A 15,300-nucleotide genomic window follows, 5' to 3' on the forward strand; every position below is an offset into this window, starting at 1 on the left:
CTCAAGGCAATGTGCAATCAGGAAGCTTGTAATTATACTACTGCCATCGAGTTGCAAAACAAGGTCCTTAACGCCTTTCAAAGTTCCCTTGGAGAGGCACACTGCGAGACTAGGGCGGCGCAAAAGTTACTAGCACAGATTCTTATCAACTCTGGCAACACGAAAGCAGGTATAGAATTCCTTGAGGACCTGAAACGCACTGGAGACGGACTCCAAGATTTAGACCCGCTGGGTTGGTCTTTCACCTTGCATGAGCTGTCTTTTGCGTACGCAGAGGCCGGGAGGCACAATGATTCTATTGAGCTGCTTCTTCAGGTCATCAAAGTCCGCGAAAGACTGCTGCCTGCAGACCATCATTCGCTAATGGCGTCTCTGCATCAATTGGCATTCAACTATCAGATGACTGCACAATACGAGGAGGCTCAGAAACGACTTGAGCAACTCGTCGTCACCACTCGTCAAAGTCTCAAGCCCGAGAGTCATTTGCGACTCACAACTCAACATAATCTTGCCTGTCTCTACTTAGACGTCGGTCAGACTTCGGATGCCATAGACATACTTGAAGAGTTCTGTTCCATGCGGGAGAAGGTATTGCCACCCACACACCAAGCTCGACTAGATTCACAAAAGAGACTGGCTAGGGCATATCTCCGTGGCCATCAACCTCAGAAGGCAGTGGAATTCTTGGAAAATGTCGTGGCTATTGGAGAGCACGCAATGCCGCCTGAGCATGATGATTTATTGGGCTCTCAGCAGGACCTGGCTCATGCACATTACCTCCAGAGTGACTTCACACGAGCAATACTAAGACAGCAGCCGGTCGTGGAGATTCTGAGTCGTCAATTGTCTACAGCAGACAGGAGCCGCTATCACGCCGAATCTCTTCTGCTAGTTTACTATACCTACGCTGGTCAATTCGCCCGGGCATGCAGACTGCTGGTTCAATTGAGACAGAGAAGCCATCTGCTTTTGGAAGAAGATGAAGAGGACTTGAAGGGCTTAGAGGCTAGGCTTTTCAACCTGGAACCAAGGCCTGGCAGAAAATCAACTGGTGATACTGACTCTGTAGCCTCGCTCCCTCCACCAGAAGAGATTACAGCCTCGAAACTGGAGCTAGCTTTTGGTCCACGACTGGCTCGGTACCGACGGAAGACTGACCGCTGATAATAGCACCAAGATATCGCTCGATCTGTAAGATGGACAGTCTCTTGGACTTGATTTTTTAACAAGAATTGTCCTTACCGACTCCCGGAACGATGGGAACGTCCATTTTCGGCGGGTGTGCCGGCAGCACGCAAAAGAATTCACAGCTTCTCAAGTCTTCTATCGAGACAGGCTTCAAATCATAACTATGCAAACAGACATTCATTGATTACGAACTTCGCCGACTGCTTGGAAACGGTAACCTCGGTGATCTGTGCCACATCGGACAAACCGTCCGCGGACGGAGTTGGTCAGCCGGAGTTTCGGCATGGTTGACAAGAACCATTTATTCGCACCACGGCTCTCGACTCACCTTCATGCGCCATCACCGATCTACCCTACGGAAGCTATGGCATCACCAACTCCAGCTCCAGCCCTCAACGTCCCACCAGGCGAAACCGCAGTAACAGTCTCAGCCATCGACTCCACACTATGGATGTCCGGCGTAGACACCGAATACATGTACTCCCCACCAATCAAAGGTTTCGGTCGTGTACGAACCGGTTGCTGGTCATTCCTCATCGAACATCCTCCATCAGGTCGCAAACTCCTCTATGATCTCGGATCTCGAAAAGATGCCATCAACACTACATCGCCCGGGTGGGGTCTTAAAAAGCTTCGTGAAGACGGAATCATCGAGTCTTTCGATGTGCAGAAACATGTAGCTGAGATCCTAGCTGAGAATGGAGTTGATCCCAAGGAGTTTGAGGGCGTGATTTGGTCGCATTGGCATTTCGACCATACGGGAGATATGAGCACTTTTCCCGTATCGACGAAATTAATCGTTGGGGAAGGTTTTAAGGAGAATTTCATGCCTGGATATCCTATCGATCCGAATGCCTGGACGCTGGAATCGGATTTTGAGGGGAGGGAAGTGGTCGAAGTACCATTTTCCGAGAGTGGTGGTTTGAATATCGGCAAGTTTCGTGCTTTTGATTACTTCGGTGATGGATCCTTCTACATTCTCGATACTCCGGGACATGCGATTGGACATGTCAATGCTTTGGCTAGAACCTCAGTTTCTCCACCGGAGTTTCTTCATCTATGTGGTGACTCGGCACACCATTGCGGCGAAATCAGACCCAGCGAATACATCCCGATGCCGGATCTGATCGATCCGTCTCCGCTGCCTGAAGCACATCCTTATTCCTGCCCTGGCGGCATGTTCTCATCACTTCTCCGAAACGGTTCGTCGTCCGAGCATATTCTGGAATTCATCGATCCCTTTGAAGGACGAGAAGGTGTTGGTGAGCAGGATCGAAAATTCTCGATCATGTATGATCGGGAGGAGCTTATGAGGAGTGTACGAAAAGTTGAAGGATTTGATGCGAATGAGAATGTCTTTACGATTTTAGCGCATGATTGGAGTTTGAAGGGTGTGATTGATGAATGGCCGAAAGGAAATCTTAATGATTGGAAGAAGAGAGGATGGAGGAAAGATGGGTTTTGGAAGTTCTTGGAGGATTTTGCAGGAGCTGTTGTTGTGGAAGACGGAGCTGCAGAAGGTGGGAAGTTATGAAAGCAGTAAGGAACCGGCCTTTTATTTCTGCCAACATTGGCTTTTTCGCAGAAGTGCAAGCTATGGTCACTGCGTTTTATATTGACAGGCAAGAAGTGATCTGGCGCGACTTCTCCTGAGGCTGTCAGCCAAGTGTGCTGGTCGGATGTCGTTTTCCGATCATCTCCGCATCTGTGGAATATCGTAACAGTATCTATCTCATCTTATATAATATGCATTTAGTTCTTGTTTGCGCTCAGCAGAGCAGCCGATAAGCATATTGACTGCTTGAAAGCCATCAAGGTGCAATAGTGTTCACCCAGACTTGCCAAAAATGGCATCTAGCACTACCAACGGATCCAATAGCGTGCCCGCTACGCAGAAGGCAGCTCAATTCAACCCCAGCGACCAGTCCGTGTCCATCAATGAGATTCCGGTAAGACCAGGAGATTTATAGCGCCTGATTGTTATCTGACAGCATTCGAGGTACCGTCTATCAAGCCTTACGAGATCCTCGTCAAAGTCAAGGCGGCATCACTATGCCACAGTGACCTGATGCTGTTCGAAGAGAACGAGCAGGGTTTGAAGCTTGGAAGTGGGGAGCCTTTCACCATGGTATGGTTATAGTATCGCTAAGCATTTTGCATTGCTTGAAACGCTGACAATTGTAGGGCCATGAGGGGTGTGGCACAATCATTGAGGTTGGCTCGGAAGTAGGCGATAACTTCAAGCCAGGTGATCGTATCGGTTGGCTACCCATAGTCGACTGCTGCTACGACTGCGAAGAGTGCCAAATCCATAATCTTTACTGTGAGAAAGGTACCTCTAAAGTGCAAGGCATGACTGTCGATGGATATTTCCAAGAATATGCTGCCATCAACTGGGTAAGTCATGTCGATGCGAGACATCTCCATGTCCTAGACGATTGCTGACCCTGTACCCTTTGCGTTTCAGAGGAATGCTGCTCACATTCCGGATGGCATGGATTTGGCTAATCTGGCACCTCTGTTCTGCGCAGGCTGCACTGCTTTCAACTCAGTGACAGACACGATCGCGGAGCTGAAAGGTATCCCAGAGGAGAACTGGGTCGCTGTAGTCGGGTGTGGAGGACTCGGTCACCTCGGCATCCAGTACCTCAAAGCTTTCGGCTATAAAGTTATTGGTATTGACCTATCCGCTGATGCTGTTGAAGAGGCTCTAGCACAGGGTGCCGACCACGTCTTCAATCCAATGAAGTGCGCAGACTATATCGATCAAGTGCGACAGATCACAGGAGGCAAAGGTTGCCACGCCGTCATCAATTACACCAATTCTGTACCAGCATATTCGAACGCTGTCGGACTGCTGCGGATGAATGGCGTCCTGATGGTGACTGGAATCCCCCAGAAGCCGCTCCAATTCTCGGCGATGGATGTGTCCATGAAGAGAATCCGTGTGAGAGGAAGTAACAATGGTACCACGCCGAGGCTGAAGAAGTGCGTAGAGTTCAGCTACAAGCATGGCATAGAGCCGCATGTGACGCAGTTCAAGCTCGAGGAGTTTCCTAAGATGGTGGAGTTGATGCGGTCGAACAGGCATAAGGGCAGGCTGGGGGTACTATTTCAATGATGTCCTGTGCTCCACGGTCGGATTTCTCTGCAAGACATAGCCTTGTGAGGAAGTTGAAGAAGCGTGGGCGTCGATGAAAAGGAGATAAACAACTAGCCCACGCACGGGCCAGCAGATCCACTTTCGTGAAGTCGACGAGCCGAAACGCGTTCACGCTTCCAAGTCCCCTTCTTGATCATGTCCATCTTAGCATCATCCGACCATTTACTTGACTTTGCCATATGGAAGGCTCGCGATCAGTGTTTGCACAACATTCGCAGAGGTATTCAACGACGCGCTGCTTCCTTCTGCTAACGTCTTGGCGGGGTGGCGTGAAGTGCCCCTGATGGATCATTCAGTCTTCGCCTGAAAACTTGCGTACCTTCAGATGAATCCAGCATTGCTTGCGTCCCCTCAATCTCGGTCAGTATCATCAGTCCCAGGACCAGATAAGAGATACCTGCGGTAATGCAAGGCTGAAGTGAGCATGCCTTATAATCGACACCGCCTACCGCCTACCCTGAAACTTGGCAAGGCAACCCGGGAACAAAAACGTCACACCGTAATCTATAATCTGGCACAGCGAGTGCAATTAGCACACAATAAGAAACAAATAACCTTCTGTTACTTCCTGGTCGTTGGATGGCCTTGTAGATCGCTGATGCTCCTGCATCTTTGCTTCTTACATTGACTAATCAGCCAGCTGCCACAATCGAGTCTAATGTCGAAAGAGACATCAATCGAGACACCACGCCTACTCCTCCGCGCAGCTCAAGTTGAAGATGCAGACTCTCTGTACGAAGCCTTCTCAGATTCCGAAGTGATGCGATATTGGTAATCATCTCCCTGCCGTCAACCACATCCTCCTCGCTCACCATGCCTGCATTAGGAGCGAACTCCCACATACCTTGGAACGCACCCAACAATGGTTATCGTCAATGCTCTCCTCCCCACAGAACGGGACAACAGACTTCGTGATCGTTCTCAAAGACTCATCCCAAGTCATCGGAAAAATCGGAATCTTTTACCCTCGTCCTTCAAATGAAATCGGATTCCTTCTCGCGAGAAAATTCTGGGGACAGGGTTTGGCGAAAGAGGCTTTGAAAGCTCTTCTCGGCTACCTTTTTTCTCTCGAGAGAATGGACTGTTCTACTTCGCCTTCAGAGCCTAGTCCAGGTCCGGGGTATAATTGTTTGAGCGATTCTGAAATTCGTGGTCGGTGGGCGTACCCTTCGATTACCGCTGATACTGATCCTAGGAATGCGGCTAGCATTGGATTGTTGAAGAGTTGTGGGTTTGTGGAGAGTGGCATGGTTCGGAATACGCTGCTGCTTGGCGAGGAGTGGTGTGATTCTTTGTATCTGAGGTTGGGGAGGGAGACGTGGGTGGAGAGGCAGGATTGAAGTATGGCTTGTTTTTGATCGAAAGTTGCCGTGGAATCTAGACTTGATGTAACTGATGTATTCAGAAGAAGGACTATCTACGGAAAGTCCAAAGACGAAGTGCGGCAGTTGCAGCCTTAGGCATTAGGCACGTAATGGACCCTGACTCCCAGATACATACTCTAAGTCACCCCCTTAGTACGTGTATATCGCTATAGAATGAAGCAAACTAAACACAATAGCCATTCAGTTAGCAAAGCAAACAGGGGTATTAGGTAAGCAGAAACAGGTAAACAAACTAGACTACTCTTAGGTTACACAGACAAAGTAAACAAAGACCCTTTCTTCTTAGTATTTAGCAGCTAGTTTTGTAGCGCTCTTAATAGCGGCCTTACAATCTACTAGGTTTAGTTATTTAATAAAGCGGCCGTACTTAGTCTTATTAAGCGGCTTAGTAAAGCTATCGGCTATCTAATTATATATACTAACCTATTAGACGATAATAGTACTATTAGCAATCTTCTCTCGAATATAGTAGATACGAGTATCTATATACTTCGTATAGCTATTAATAGTAGACTTAGTAATAGCGATAGCGGACTAATTGTCCTCGTAGAGTGTTACTAGGAGAATATAGCCCTTATAGCTAATCTCCTTTAATAAGCGAGCTAAGGCAACTGCTTCCTTAGCCCCTATAGTAAGTTAAACATACTTAGCTTTAGTTAATAATAGTATAACGAGTGTCTAGCGGCCGGACTTATACAATAGAGGTCCGCCTGTAATAGTAAAGTAGAAGCCGCCTATAGAGCGGCGGGTAACTAGATCGTTAGCCTATAAGGCGTTATAGTAACTAGCGAACTTGAGGTCGTCTTCGTTTAGGTTGCCTTAGAAGCGCATGCTACGGCTAAGGGTGCTAACTAGGTACTTAATTAGCTAAAGAAGCGCAGTATAATGCTCCTCGGTCGGGTTAGAAATAAATCGTAACAATAGGCCGGCAGTATAGCAAGCATCCGGCCGAGTAATTATTACTAGCTAGAGGGCTTTACTAACACCCTCCTAATACTAAGTCTTAAAGGCGGCACTAGCTATATAGCCTTTAGGTACGCGTTAAATAGATGTCTTAACGTAACGAGGCGCTATTAGAGTAGCTAGTCTAATACGGCTACGTATACTATACTTCTCGTAGAGCCTATTTAAGTAGGCGTCCTAAACAACGTAGATAGTGCGCTTGTTACGGTCGCGGATAATACGCATACCGAGATAGTAGTAAAGGTCGCCTAGTTCTCGCATATTAAAGCGCTCCTTTAGTAACTAAGCAACAGCTTCTAGTGCTAATAGGCTGTAGGCGATAATAATTATATTATCGACGTAGATAACAATAATCGAGCCGCTAACGTGCTTAAACATACAGACGTCGGACATTATTAGAATAAAGTCTAGGCTCTTTAAGTACTTCCGAAGCTCTTTATACTATAGCATTAGTAACTGCTTTAGACTATATAGGGCCTTTAGCAGCAGGTAAACTATGCCCTTACTACTACGGTCTTTAAAGCTATATAGCTGCTCGACGTAGATCTTATACTTATCCCCGATAAGCGCGTTAAGGAAGGCAGTTAGAATGTCGTACTGCTTAGCCTCTAGGTCGTAGTATACAATTAGACTAAACAAGGCTCGAAGCGTGCAAGGCTTAGCAACAGCCGTATAGGTCTCGTTATAATCCTGTCCTTCAACCTGTATAAAGCTACGGACAACCTAACGAGCCTTAAAGCGGCTTACCTTACCGTTAGTATTACGCTTAATAGTAAACACCTATCGGCTACGGACAACCTTGCGACCTCTAGGCACTTCTAGTCGAGAAACATATACCTACGTATAGTTGTCTATTAGTAACTTATATTTAGCCTTATAGGCTTCCTTCTATTATAGCTAATATAGTAACTAAGTCGCCTCCTTATAGCTCTTCGGAATAGGAATAGTGTCTTCTATATCGCTCTGCCTAGCAATGTAGTAGGCAGCTATAAAGCCCTTTATATAGGCTATTAGTATATTAGCTAGGCTACGGCGAGTTGATCGATTAATACTAGCGTCGGCTAGGTATCTACGCAATAGCTCTCGTACGCTCTTATTGCTTCGTATCTTATGTATAGAACGACTACTAACGTTGTCTAGTCGCTTAAACTTAGGCAGCTAGCTAGGCTCGCCCTTCTTAGCGTTTGGATTATATACTAGCTCTTCCTCGGCTAACTAAAAGCTATCTTTATTACTTAAAGCTAGTAGTTGAACGTCTAGTAGGTTATTATCGAGTAGCAACGGACTAGCGACCTTATTAGTTACCTCTATGTCCTAAGTAGGCTCGTCTAGAGGCTCTTCTTACTAGGCTAGAAGCTGCTAGACTATACTAGCGGCTTCCTATAGCGACGGTGCCTCGTTGCTTATAGAATTAAACAGAGCCGGTATAATAGACTCGAGTATAACAAACTCGTTCTTAGCTAGGTTATTAGGATTAGCGTATAGGTTTATACCCTCTAGAAGCGACAACTTGTCGTCCTCTAACTTAATAAACTAGACATCCTTCGAGGCAACAACCTTGTATTCGTTAGACAAGTAGATTATATATTTGCTAGAGTCTACTAAGTCCTTCGCATAACCGACTAGTTTGCTAAGCTTTCTACGAGCGTTAAACTTCTTACTACGAGCTACACTATAGTCGTAGATAATAGCCGTATAGCTATAGGCTCGAAGGTGTTAGGGGCGTAGCTACTTCCGAGACTAATTGAGCTCCCTAGCTACAATAGTATAGGGACTAAGGCCTTCTAAGGTTCTAGGAGTAATATTAAGAACCTGTATTGCAGTAGCGACTGTATACGGCTATAGGGCCTTTAGCAAATTCGTATAGAGCATTATCTTCCGAGCGGTCGTATATACGATATAGTTGCTAACCTTAGCTAGGCTATTCTAAGTAGAAGAATAAGGTGCTATAACCTACAGTATAATGCCCTAATTACGAGCCTAGCTTAATAGCTAATTTCCGCCGTATTTACCCTCTCTATCGAGGCGGTAGATTAGGATCGAATAGCTAGTTTGTATACGGACGTATATACAATAATCCTTAATAGCTACTACAGCCCCTAACTTTAGTAAGCTAGTATATTCGTATCGATAGCCTAACTTAGCGCATGTAAACAGTATAAAATAGCGCTCTTGTAGCAGACTAGGGTTAGTAATAGTAACTATATCTATACAGACAATATAATAGATCGTAGATAGCCGTACGCGTAGTAGCCGATTATATTCCTTATGCGATATAGCTATGCGATAGGCAATGCAGTTGCGGAAGTCGGTCTTGTTTCTAGTAATAACAATCTAACCCTTAGCTTCTATTCGTAATAGCTTGCGGTAATAAATATAGCTATATCGTAGATGCTACTCTTCTATCGTACCTATTAGTACCCCCTTCTTCGATAGAAGCGCAACAACTTAGCTATCTAGACTAGAGGTTAGTATATAGAGGTAGGGAAGACTATTCTTACGGTATGTCTAAGCGACAGTGACCTTATTGCCCTCTACTATCGTAAATAGGATACGCTTATCATTTCGGTAGAAACAACCCTTGTCGGTAAGCTTCTTAGTAGACAGAAGGTTAGCTACTAGACCTAGAACATATAGCGTATTAGACAGCTTTATGCTGCTTATACTACGCTTATTAACAACCTCAGTCTAAGCTATACTAACTATCGTAGCGTGCTTCGTATTACTACCAAACCGGATAGGAATGTAACATCCTTCGTATTTAATAAGCAATAAAGGGTTATTAACTATATGTATACTAGTACCTAAGTCGACAACCTAATTAGTAGTACGAGTCGCTATAGTGAGTGCTATAGAAGCTGCGTTACTAACAGTGATCGCATTAAAGGCGTAGTTGCTACTTAGGTCTAATAACACCCCTAGGGTAGCATTAGCCGTATATAGGCCCTAGGCACTATTCTGACTAGATAGCGGCTGTTGCTATTATTGCTACGCAGTTAGTCTACGCTGCTGCTATTGCTGCTTCTTAGCCTTCTGCTTCTCGCGACAAAGACGGTCTTCTTCCTTTAGGTAAGGGTATTTAGTATAGTACCGATCGGATAGGTAAGCGCCTTAGCAGTATAAGCACTTCTCGCGATTCTAACTATTCTAGCTGTTTCTACTACGACTACGACTATTGTTGCTATTTCCGCGGCTACTACGACCGCTACGGTTCGAGTTACCTCGACCGCTATTATTACTATTGCTACCTTGCTATTATAGTTAGCGCTGAAGACTAAAGAAGCCGTTATATTAGGCCTAGTTTAATTAAGCTACATTTTTATTAAGCAAAGCGCTGATAATGTTATCAAGTGTGTTATCGTTAATAGTATATTCGGAGGCGCGTATCTACTCTCGGCGCATCTATACGAAAGCCTCGTAGAATAGAGAGATCTGCATAATAAATATATAGACAGCCTAGTATTAGCTAATAGCCAATTTAGTATCCTTTAAGGTACTAAGCTTCTTTTTGTACTTATTACAGAACTTCTTAATGTCCTTGCTATTATACCGAAGGGTGATATATTCCTAGTAGAGCATGAATTCAGTAGACCTACCTTTACTAGTATATTTCTTCTTAAGGAAGTCCTATACTTCCTAGGATATAGATAGACTAAGCAGTAATTGTTAAATATTACTAATACAATTAGCAAAGATCTAGATACGCGCTATTTGATCTTTAGAGTCCTATTTATCTTAGCGGTCTTCAAACTCTTTAGAAGACTTACTAGAGGCCTTAGAAAGGGGTCGCTAGCGGGTGCCTTGTATATAGCGCTAGACCGATATACCTTTAAGGGCGCCTTTAGCGGCATATAACTATAATAGGTAGTTCTCTTTGTTCTTTAGCTTAGGAATATTACTTATATAAGCGCTAGACGTTATAGGGGGAGCTATTACGGACAGCGACGGCGATATAGAAACTATAGACCTTATCTTAAGGGGCGGCCGATAGGCGCGCCTATGTTCTAGTATAGCGGATAGCTAACACTAATATTAGAAACTAGTGTAGCGGATAGCTAACACTAATAGTAGCCGACTCGAGTCTAGTATCTACTAGAATACTCGAGGGCGGCGAGGATAGCGGCGACGATAATAGTATCGGCGCAATTTTTAGTAACGAGCGCTGTCTACGTAGTAGTCGGATTAACTATTAGAAAAAAAAACGTATAGAATGCGTTAGAAACGTAGGGGGCTTATAACTACTTAATGTAACTAATGTATTTAGAAGAAGGACTATCTACGGAAAGTCTAAAGACGAAGTGCGGCAGTTGCAGCCTTAGGCATTAGGCACGTAATAGACCCTAACTCCTAGACACACACTCTAAGTTCTAGTATAGGTTCTCGACCCTATCCGCGGCTTAGTAGAGTTACACGCCGCTTACTTTGTAAGCGGTCTATACCTATCTATAAAATAGCCTTAGTAACTAATACCTATCTACAATAGCATATATAGACCATTTTATTTAATTATTTAATACTATTACAATGCTATTAGGAAAGCGGAAGTCGAAGAAACACGTACGAAAGGCCGTCTATAAATCCACGGCTACAAACCTTACTAAAGATGCTCGAGTAGCTACTTAGATAGCGGCAATTCGCGAGTTTGAATATATACACTACCGCCTAGTTAACCTACGACGATAGTGTAACGAACACTACTATAACGATATCTATTATCGATTATATCGACGATACAATAGCAATACGAGCCGTACCGACCGTAAATCGTCGCATTCTCGCCTCTCTAAAGCCTAATCTATCGCCCTTATCGAGTACTATAGATCTCGAGAATTAATAGACCTGTCGCTACTAACGTTACTTATTCGCGCTACGGCTAAGTTGATATTGAAGCGGTTACTTCCGGAAGGTAAAATACTAGCACTATTAAGTAGTAAGTAGCATAAGAGGTAGATAAAGAAGTATAATATTAAAGAGATTAAAAGGAAGCCTATCGAGTTAGTAAGGAAGGAAGCACACGACCCTTAGTTTATCGGCTCGTAGTTTAATAAGCTGTGCGAGTTGATACAAGTCTATAAGATTAGCCTTAAGAACTGCTAGAATATAGATAAGACAGGTTTCCGGATTAGCATTAGAGGCGCCGAATAGGTAGTTATAATAGATCTAAAGAGGCGGTTATAGGCGGCAACTAATACTAATAGGAAGTATATAACCTCGGTAGAAGCAGTAAATGCCTACGGAGCCTTTATTAAGCTAATACTGCTAGTATAAGGCAAGGTCCTTCTTGAACACTAGTTTAATAAGTTGCTAGCATACTATCTTGTTAGTGTAATAGATAGTAGCTATTTGAACGACGAGTTTGCCTTCCACTAGATTAAGCACTTCGAGAGGTTAATAAGGCCTGCTAATAAAGGCTAATATCGGCTTCTAATAATAGACAACTTTAGAAGCTACGAGTTCTTTAAGTTTATTAACTTCGCTCGGAAACACCGCATTCTAATCTTTACCCTTCTACTATATACCTTACACTTCCTATAGCTAGTAGATATAGTCTTATTCTAGGTCTATAAGCACTACTACCGCTAGGCAGTAATATAATATACTAGGCTCGGCATAGGCGAATTTAGGGTGACTTAGTTTATAGACGCTATTAACACTATCCGGCGGAAGACCTTTAAAAGCGATAACATTCGCTCGGCCTTCCGGAAGACTAGAATTGCCCCTATAAGCGCTTAACGAGCGCTCGACTTCCTCCGAGACGAGTACGGTACGTATATAGTCGCCTATATAAAGCGTAAAATTAACGAGAAGGCGGACCTCTTAGTATAGGACCTAGACAGGCTCTGCGAGGCCTACGAAATAGGCAAGCTGTTCGAGGTCTTACACCTACTAGATTTGCCGCCTCTAGTAGATACAAGCCTATTTAATCTAGCCTTAACTATCCGCACTATAAAGCGATAGGTTAACGCACTTAACGAGCGATTAAATAGGCATAGACCGCTATCGTTACTAATATAAGGTCTTCTCGACGGCGTAACGTCTTCGGTGCTATTCTATGCTAATACTAGAGTATAAGCCCTTTACGACCTCTTAGAGATAGAGATAGCTACTAAGGTACGTAAGGCACGGAAAGCTAATACCGGCAAATAGTAGAAGATTAGAATAGCCTATACTTATAAGGTCTAGTCGCGGATAGCTTACCGCGAGTTGTCAGCTATTAAGAAGGCTTAGAAGTTAGTTAATAGCAAGGCGGCGAAGATAAGGAAGCAGTAGAAGGTCTATTATAAGCGCTAGCGGAAGACAATCGGCACTATAGTAACTAGAAGAGGCCGCAATAAGGATAAGAAGAAGCCCCTTCTTAGGCGTACCTTATAGTTACTACTTAAGCCATTTCTACCGTTGCTTCTAGGTAGTGTCTATAAGACCGGACCGCTTACTAGTAAAGGACGGAAACCAAAACCACTACCACTACCTGCAGTAATAGTATAGGCTACCGAGGGTAACATGACCTATAGCAATATAGGCAGCTATGTTTAGTATAATAGGATAACAAGACGGTTGCTTAGGCTAATAACTAGAGCCCTGCAACATAGGCATTATAGAAGTGTGACATAAACAATATGCTGTACGAGGTTGGTGCTCTATCTATAATGTAGAAGGAGGCCTCTTATATAGGCTCAAAACTTAGCCCAGGTATATAGGGCCGGTTACTAGCCAATATCCCTCCCTTTCTTCGTATCTGACTAGACACGCTTCACATTGTGCGCTTAAAACAAACAGTTATACAGTAACCTTAGGCATCTTAGCTAAGGCTATCTTTTAGAGACTCCGCAATAACACCCCCGGGGTAGCATTGTTCCTAGATTCTATTAACATGTAAAAACAACTTCCTAAGCATCCAATCCACTACGCTAACTTACTACTACTTCAATGCACCGTAATCCTTACTAGCAATAACCTTATTAGCTAGTCGACTGTCCTAAACTCCTCCGTAGGTATTAAAGCTGTTAGCACTAAAGTACTCTACCTCGAAGCGAGCTTGATTAACGAGGAGATTAGTAGCCTTCTCCTATATAGCGTTCTCCTACTCGCGTAGATAGTCCTTAAGCTCCTCCTTACTAAACTAGAGGATTTATTCAACTTCGTTCTAAATAACGTAACTTGACTAAGGAATTCTACCGACTAGGGCATCGGAAATATAACTAAGGCCTTCGACTAAGATAGCGGTAGGGAAGGCGAACGGTACGAAGGTGTTAGAACCTAGAAGGGCGGTTAGATTGCGGTACGCCTTAGCAACCTTAGCGACGGTTAAGTTGTCGTAGCCCTTAATCTTAGTGCCGTCGATAATACGAGAGTAGCTAGGGTCGATTGATATACGGTCGCTCTTAGGCTTTAGATCGCTATACGGAAGGTATAGCATCTAAATAGAGACTTCGCATTCCTTAAGAGGGTTGAGGATCTACTAAGCTGCCTCGCCTTCGTTAGGCTAACTATCGAATATATAGCCGAGGTCGTCGTTAGTAAGGTGCTTGTTAGTAAGCTTGCTAATCTTGTTTAGTAGAACTAGGCTACGGGCATTGAGCTTCTCAACCTAGTTCTCGAAGACCTCTAGTTCGTATATGCCCTCGACAACAGTTAAACAGGCGGTCTTATCTTTAGACATAAGAGAAACCTTAATACGCAGATAGCTAGCACCCTTACTAGCTGCGAGCTTAACTATATCTTGTCCGAGACGAGAAGTCTCCTTAGTAGGGCAGTTCTTATAACCGCTATTACCTACCTTAAAGTACTTAGCAGGCTTAGGGACGGAGATAAGCTCGTATACGTAATCAGGTCGAAGGGCAACGGCTAAGAGCTACAAGGCGGGATACTAACGGACGATTTAGTTACTTACTCTATAGGTCTAAAGGGCATTACGGCCTTCCTGCTTAGATTTAGGCAGTTTACGCATATGCTAGAAGAATATGCGAAACTCCTCCTATATTAGGTCGACGACAAGAGGAAGGTGCGCTCTACGAGGCGACTATATCTAACCGAAGACTCGAGGGAAGATAGCATTGCTAGTCTAACGAAAGCGGTCGAAGGAGGTGCCTTATCCGAGAATGCTAGTAATTAACTTGTAGCGACGCTTAGTTAGTGTAAGATCGCGAGTAATAGTGCTAGTAGGGTTAAATACGTAGAGTCCTAGGGAGGTCGGGGCGGCAGTAGGACGTCTAGGAAACTAGTTAGCATAACTAGTCTTAAGGGTAGTAAAGGCATCCTAATTAGCAACCTCGCGACTAATCTTTAATAGGCGACCGACGAGGACACTCGCCTTAGTACTAGCATAGAGACTATAGACCTTGGTAGCCTTCTTGATATAGTTAGCATATATAGTGAACCGCTCTTTACCTAGCTTGCTAAGGTCGTCGAGCTGTTAACAGATAGATAGGGCGGCAGGAGCTTTGCCTATATCGGCTTTAGGAACTATATCGATGTTAGTAATAAGGTACGCAATAGAGTCGCCCTTATAAGAACTATAGATATTCTTAGTTAATAGGATCGGCGAGAGGCCTCTATCTCTACGCTCGCTAAAGGAGCCTTCGGAGGAGACATCTTCTAGTA

At 44.3% G+C, this 15,300-nt stretch overlaps 3 protein-coding genes across 3 annotated transcripts; all 3 read left to right on the forward strand.

Moving 5' to 3' along the window:
• Nucleotides 1-1,552: 1,552 nt before the first annotated feature.
• MYCFIDRAFT_204792 (uncharacterized protein) lies at nucleotides 1,553-2,942 on the forward strand (the record flags this gene model as incomplete). Its single annotated transcript, XM_007931901.1, has 1 exon — nucleotides 1,553-2,942. The coding sequence occupies one exon, from the start codon at nucleotides 1,553-1,555 to the stop codon at nucleotides 2,720-2,722; it is 1,170 nt and encodes a 389-aa protein (XP_007930092.1). The 3' UTR covers nucleotides 2,723-2,942.
• Nucleotides 2,943-3,035: 93 nt separating this feature from the next.
• Nucleotides 3,036-4,309, forward strand: MYCFIDRAFT_34609 (uncharacterized protein; the record flags this gene model as incomplete). The annotated part of the gene is made up of 4 exons (XM_007931448.1): nucleotides 3,036-3,137; nucleotides 3,188-3,316; nucleotides 3,373-3,585; nucleotides 3,656-4,309. 4 exons carry the CDS (start codon nucleotides 3,036-3,038, stop codon nucleotides 4,307-4,309), a joined length of 1,098 nt encoding a protein of 365 aa, XP_007929639.1.
• A 700-nt stretch (nucleotides 4,310-5,009) lies between these two features.
• MYCFIDRAFT_34368 (uncharacterized protein) lies at nucleotides 5,010-5,691 on the forward strand (the record flags this gene model as incomplete). The annotated part of the gene is made up of 2 exons (XM_007931436.1): nucleotides 5,010-5,122; nucleotides 5,178-5,691. The coding sequence occupies 2 exons, from the start codon at nucleotides 5,010-5,012 to the stop codon at nucleotides 5,689-5,691; spliced, it is 627 nt and encodes a 208-aa protein (XP_007929627.1).
• Between the last annotated feature and the right edge of the window lie 9,609 nt (nucleotides 5,692-15,300).

This window comes from Pseudocercospora fijiensis (assembly GCF_000340215.1).
Source record: "Pseudocercospora fijiensis CIRAD86 unplaced genomic scaffold MYCFIscaffold_8, whole genome shotgun sequence".
NCBI classification, from domain to species: domain Eukaryota; kingdom Fungi; phylum Ascomycota; class Dothideomycetes; order Mycosphaerellales; family Mycosphaerellaceae; genus Pseudocercospora; species Pseudocercospora fijiensis.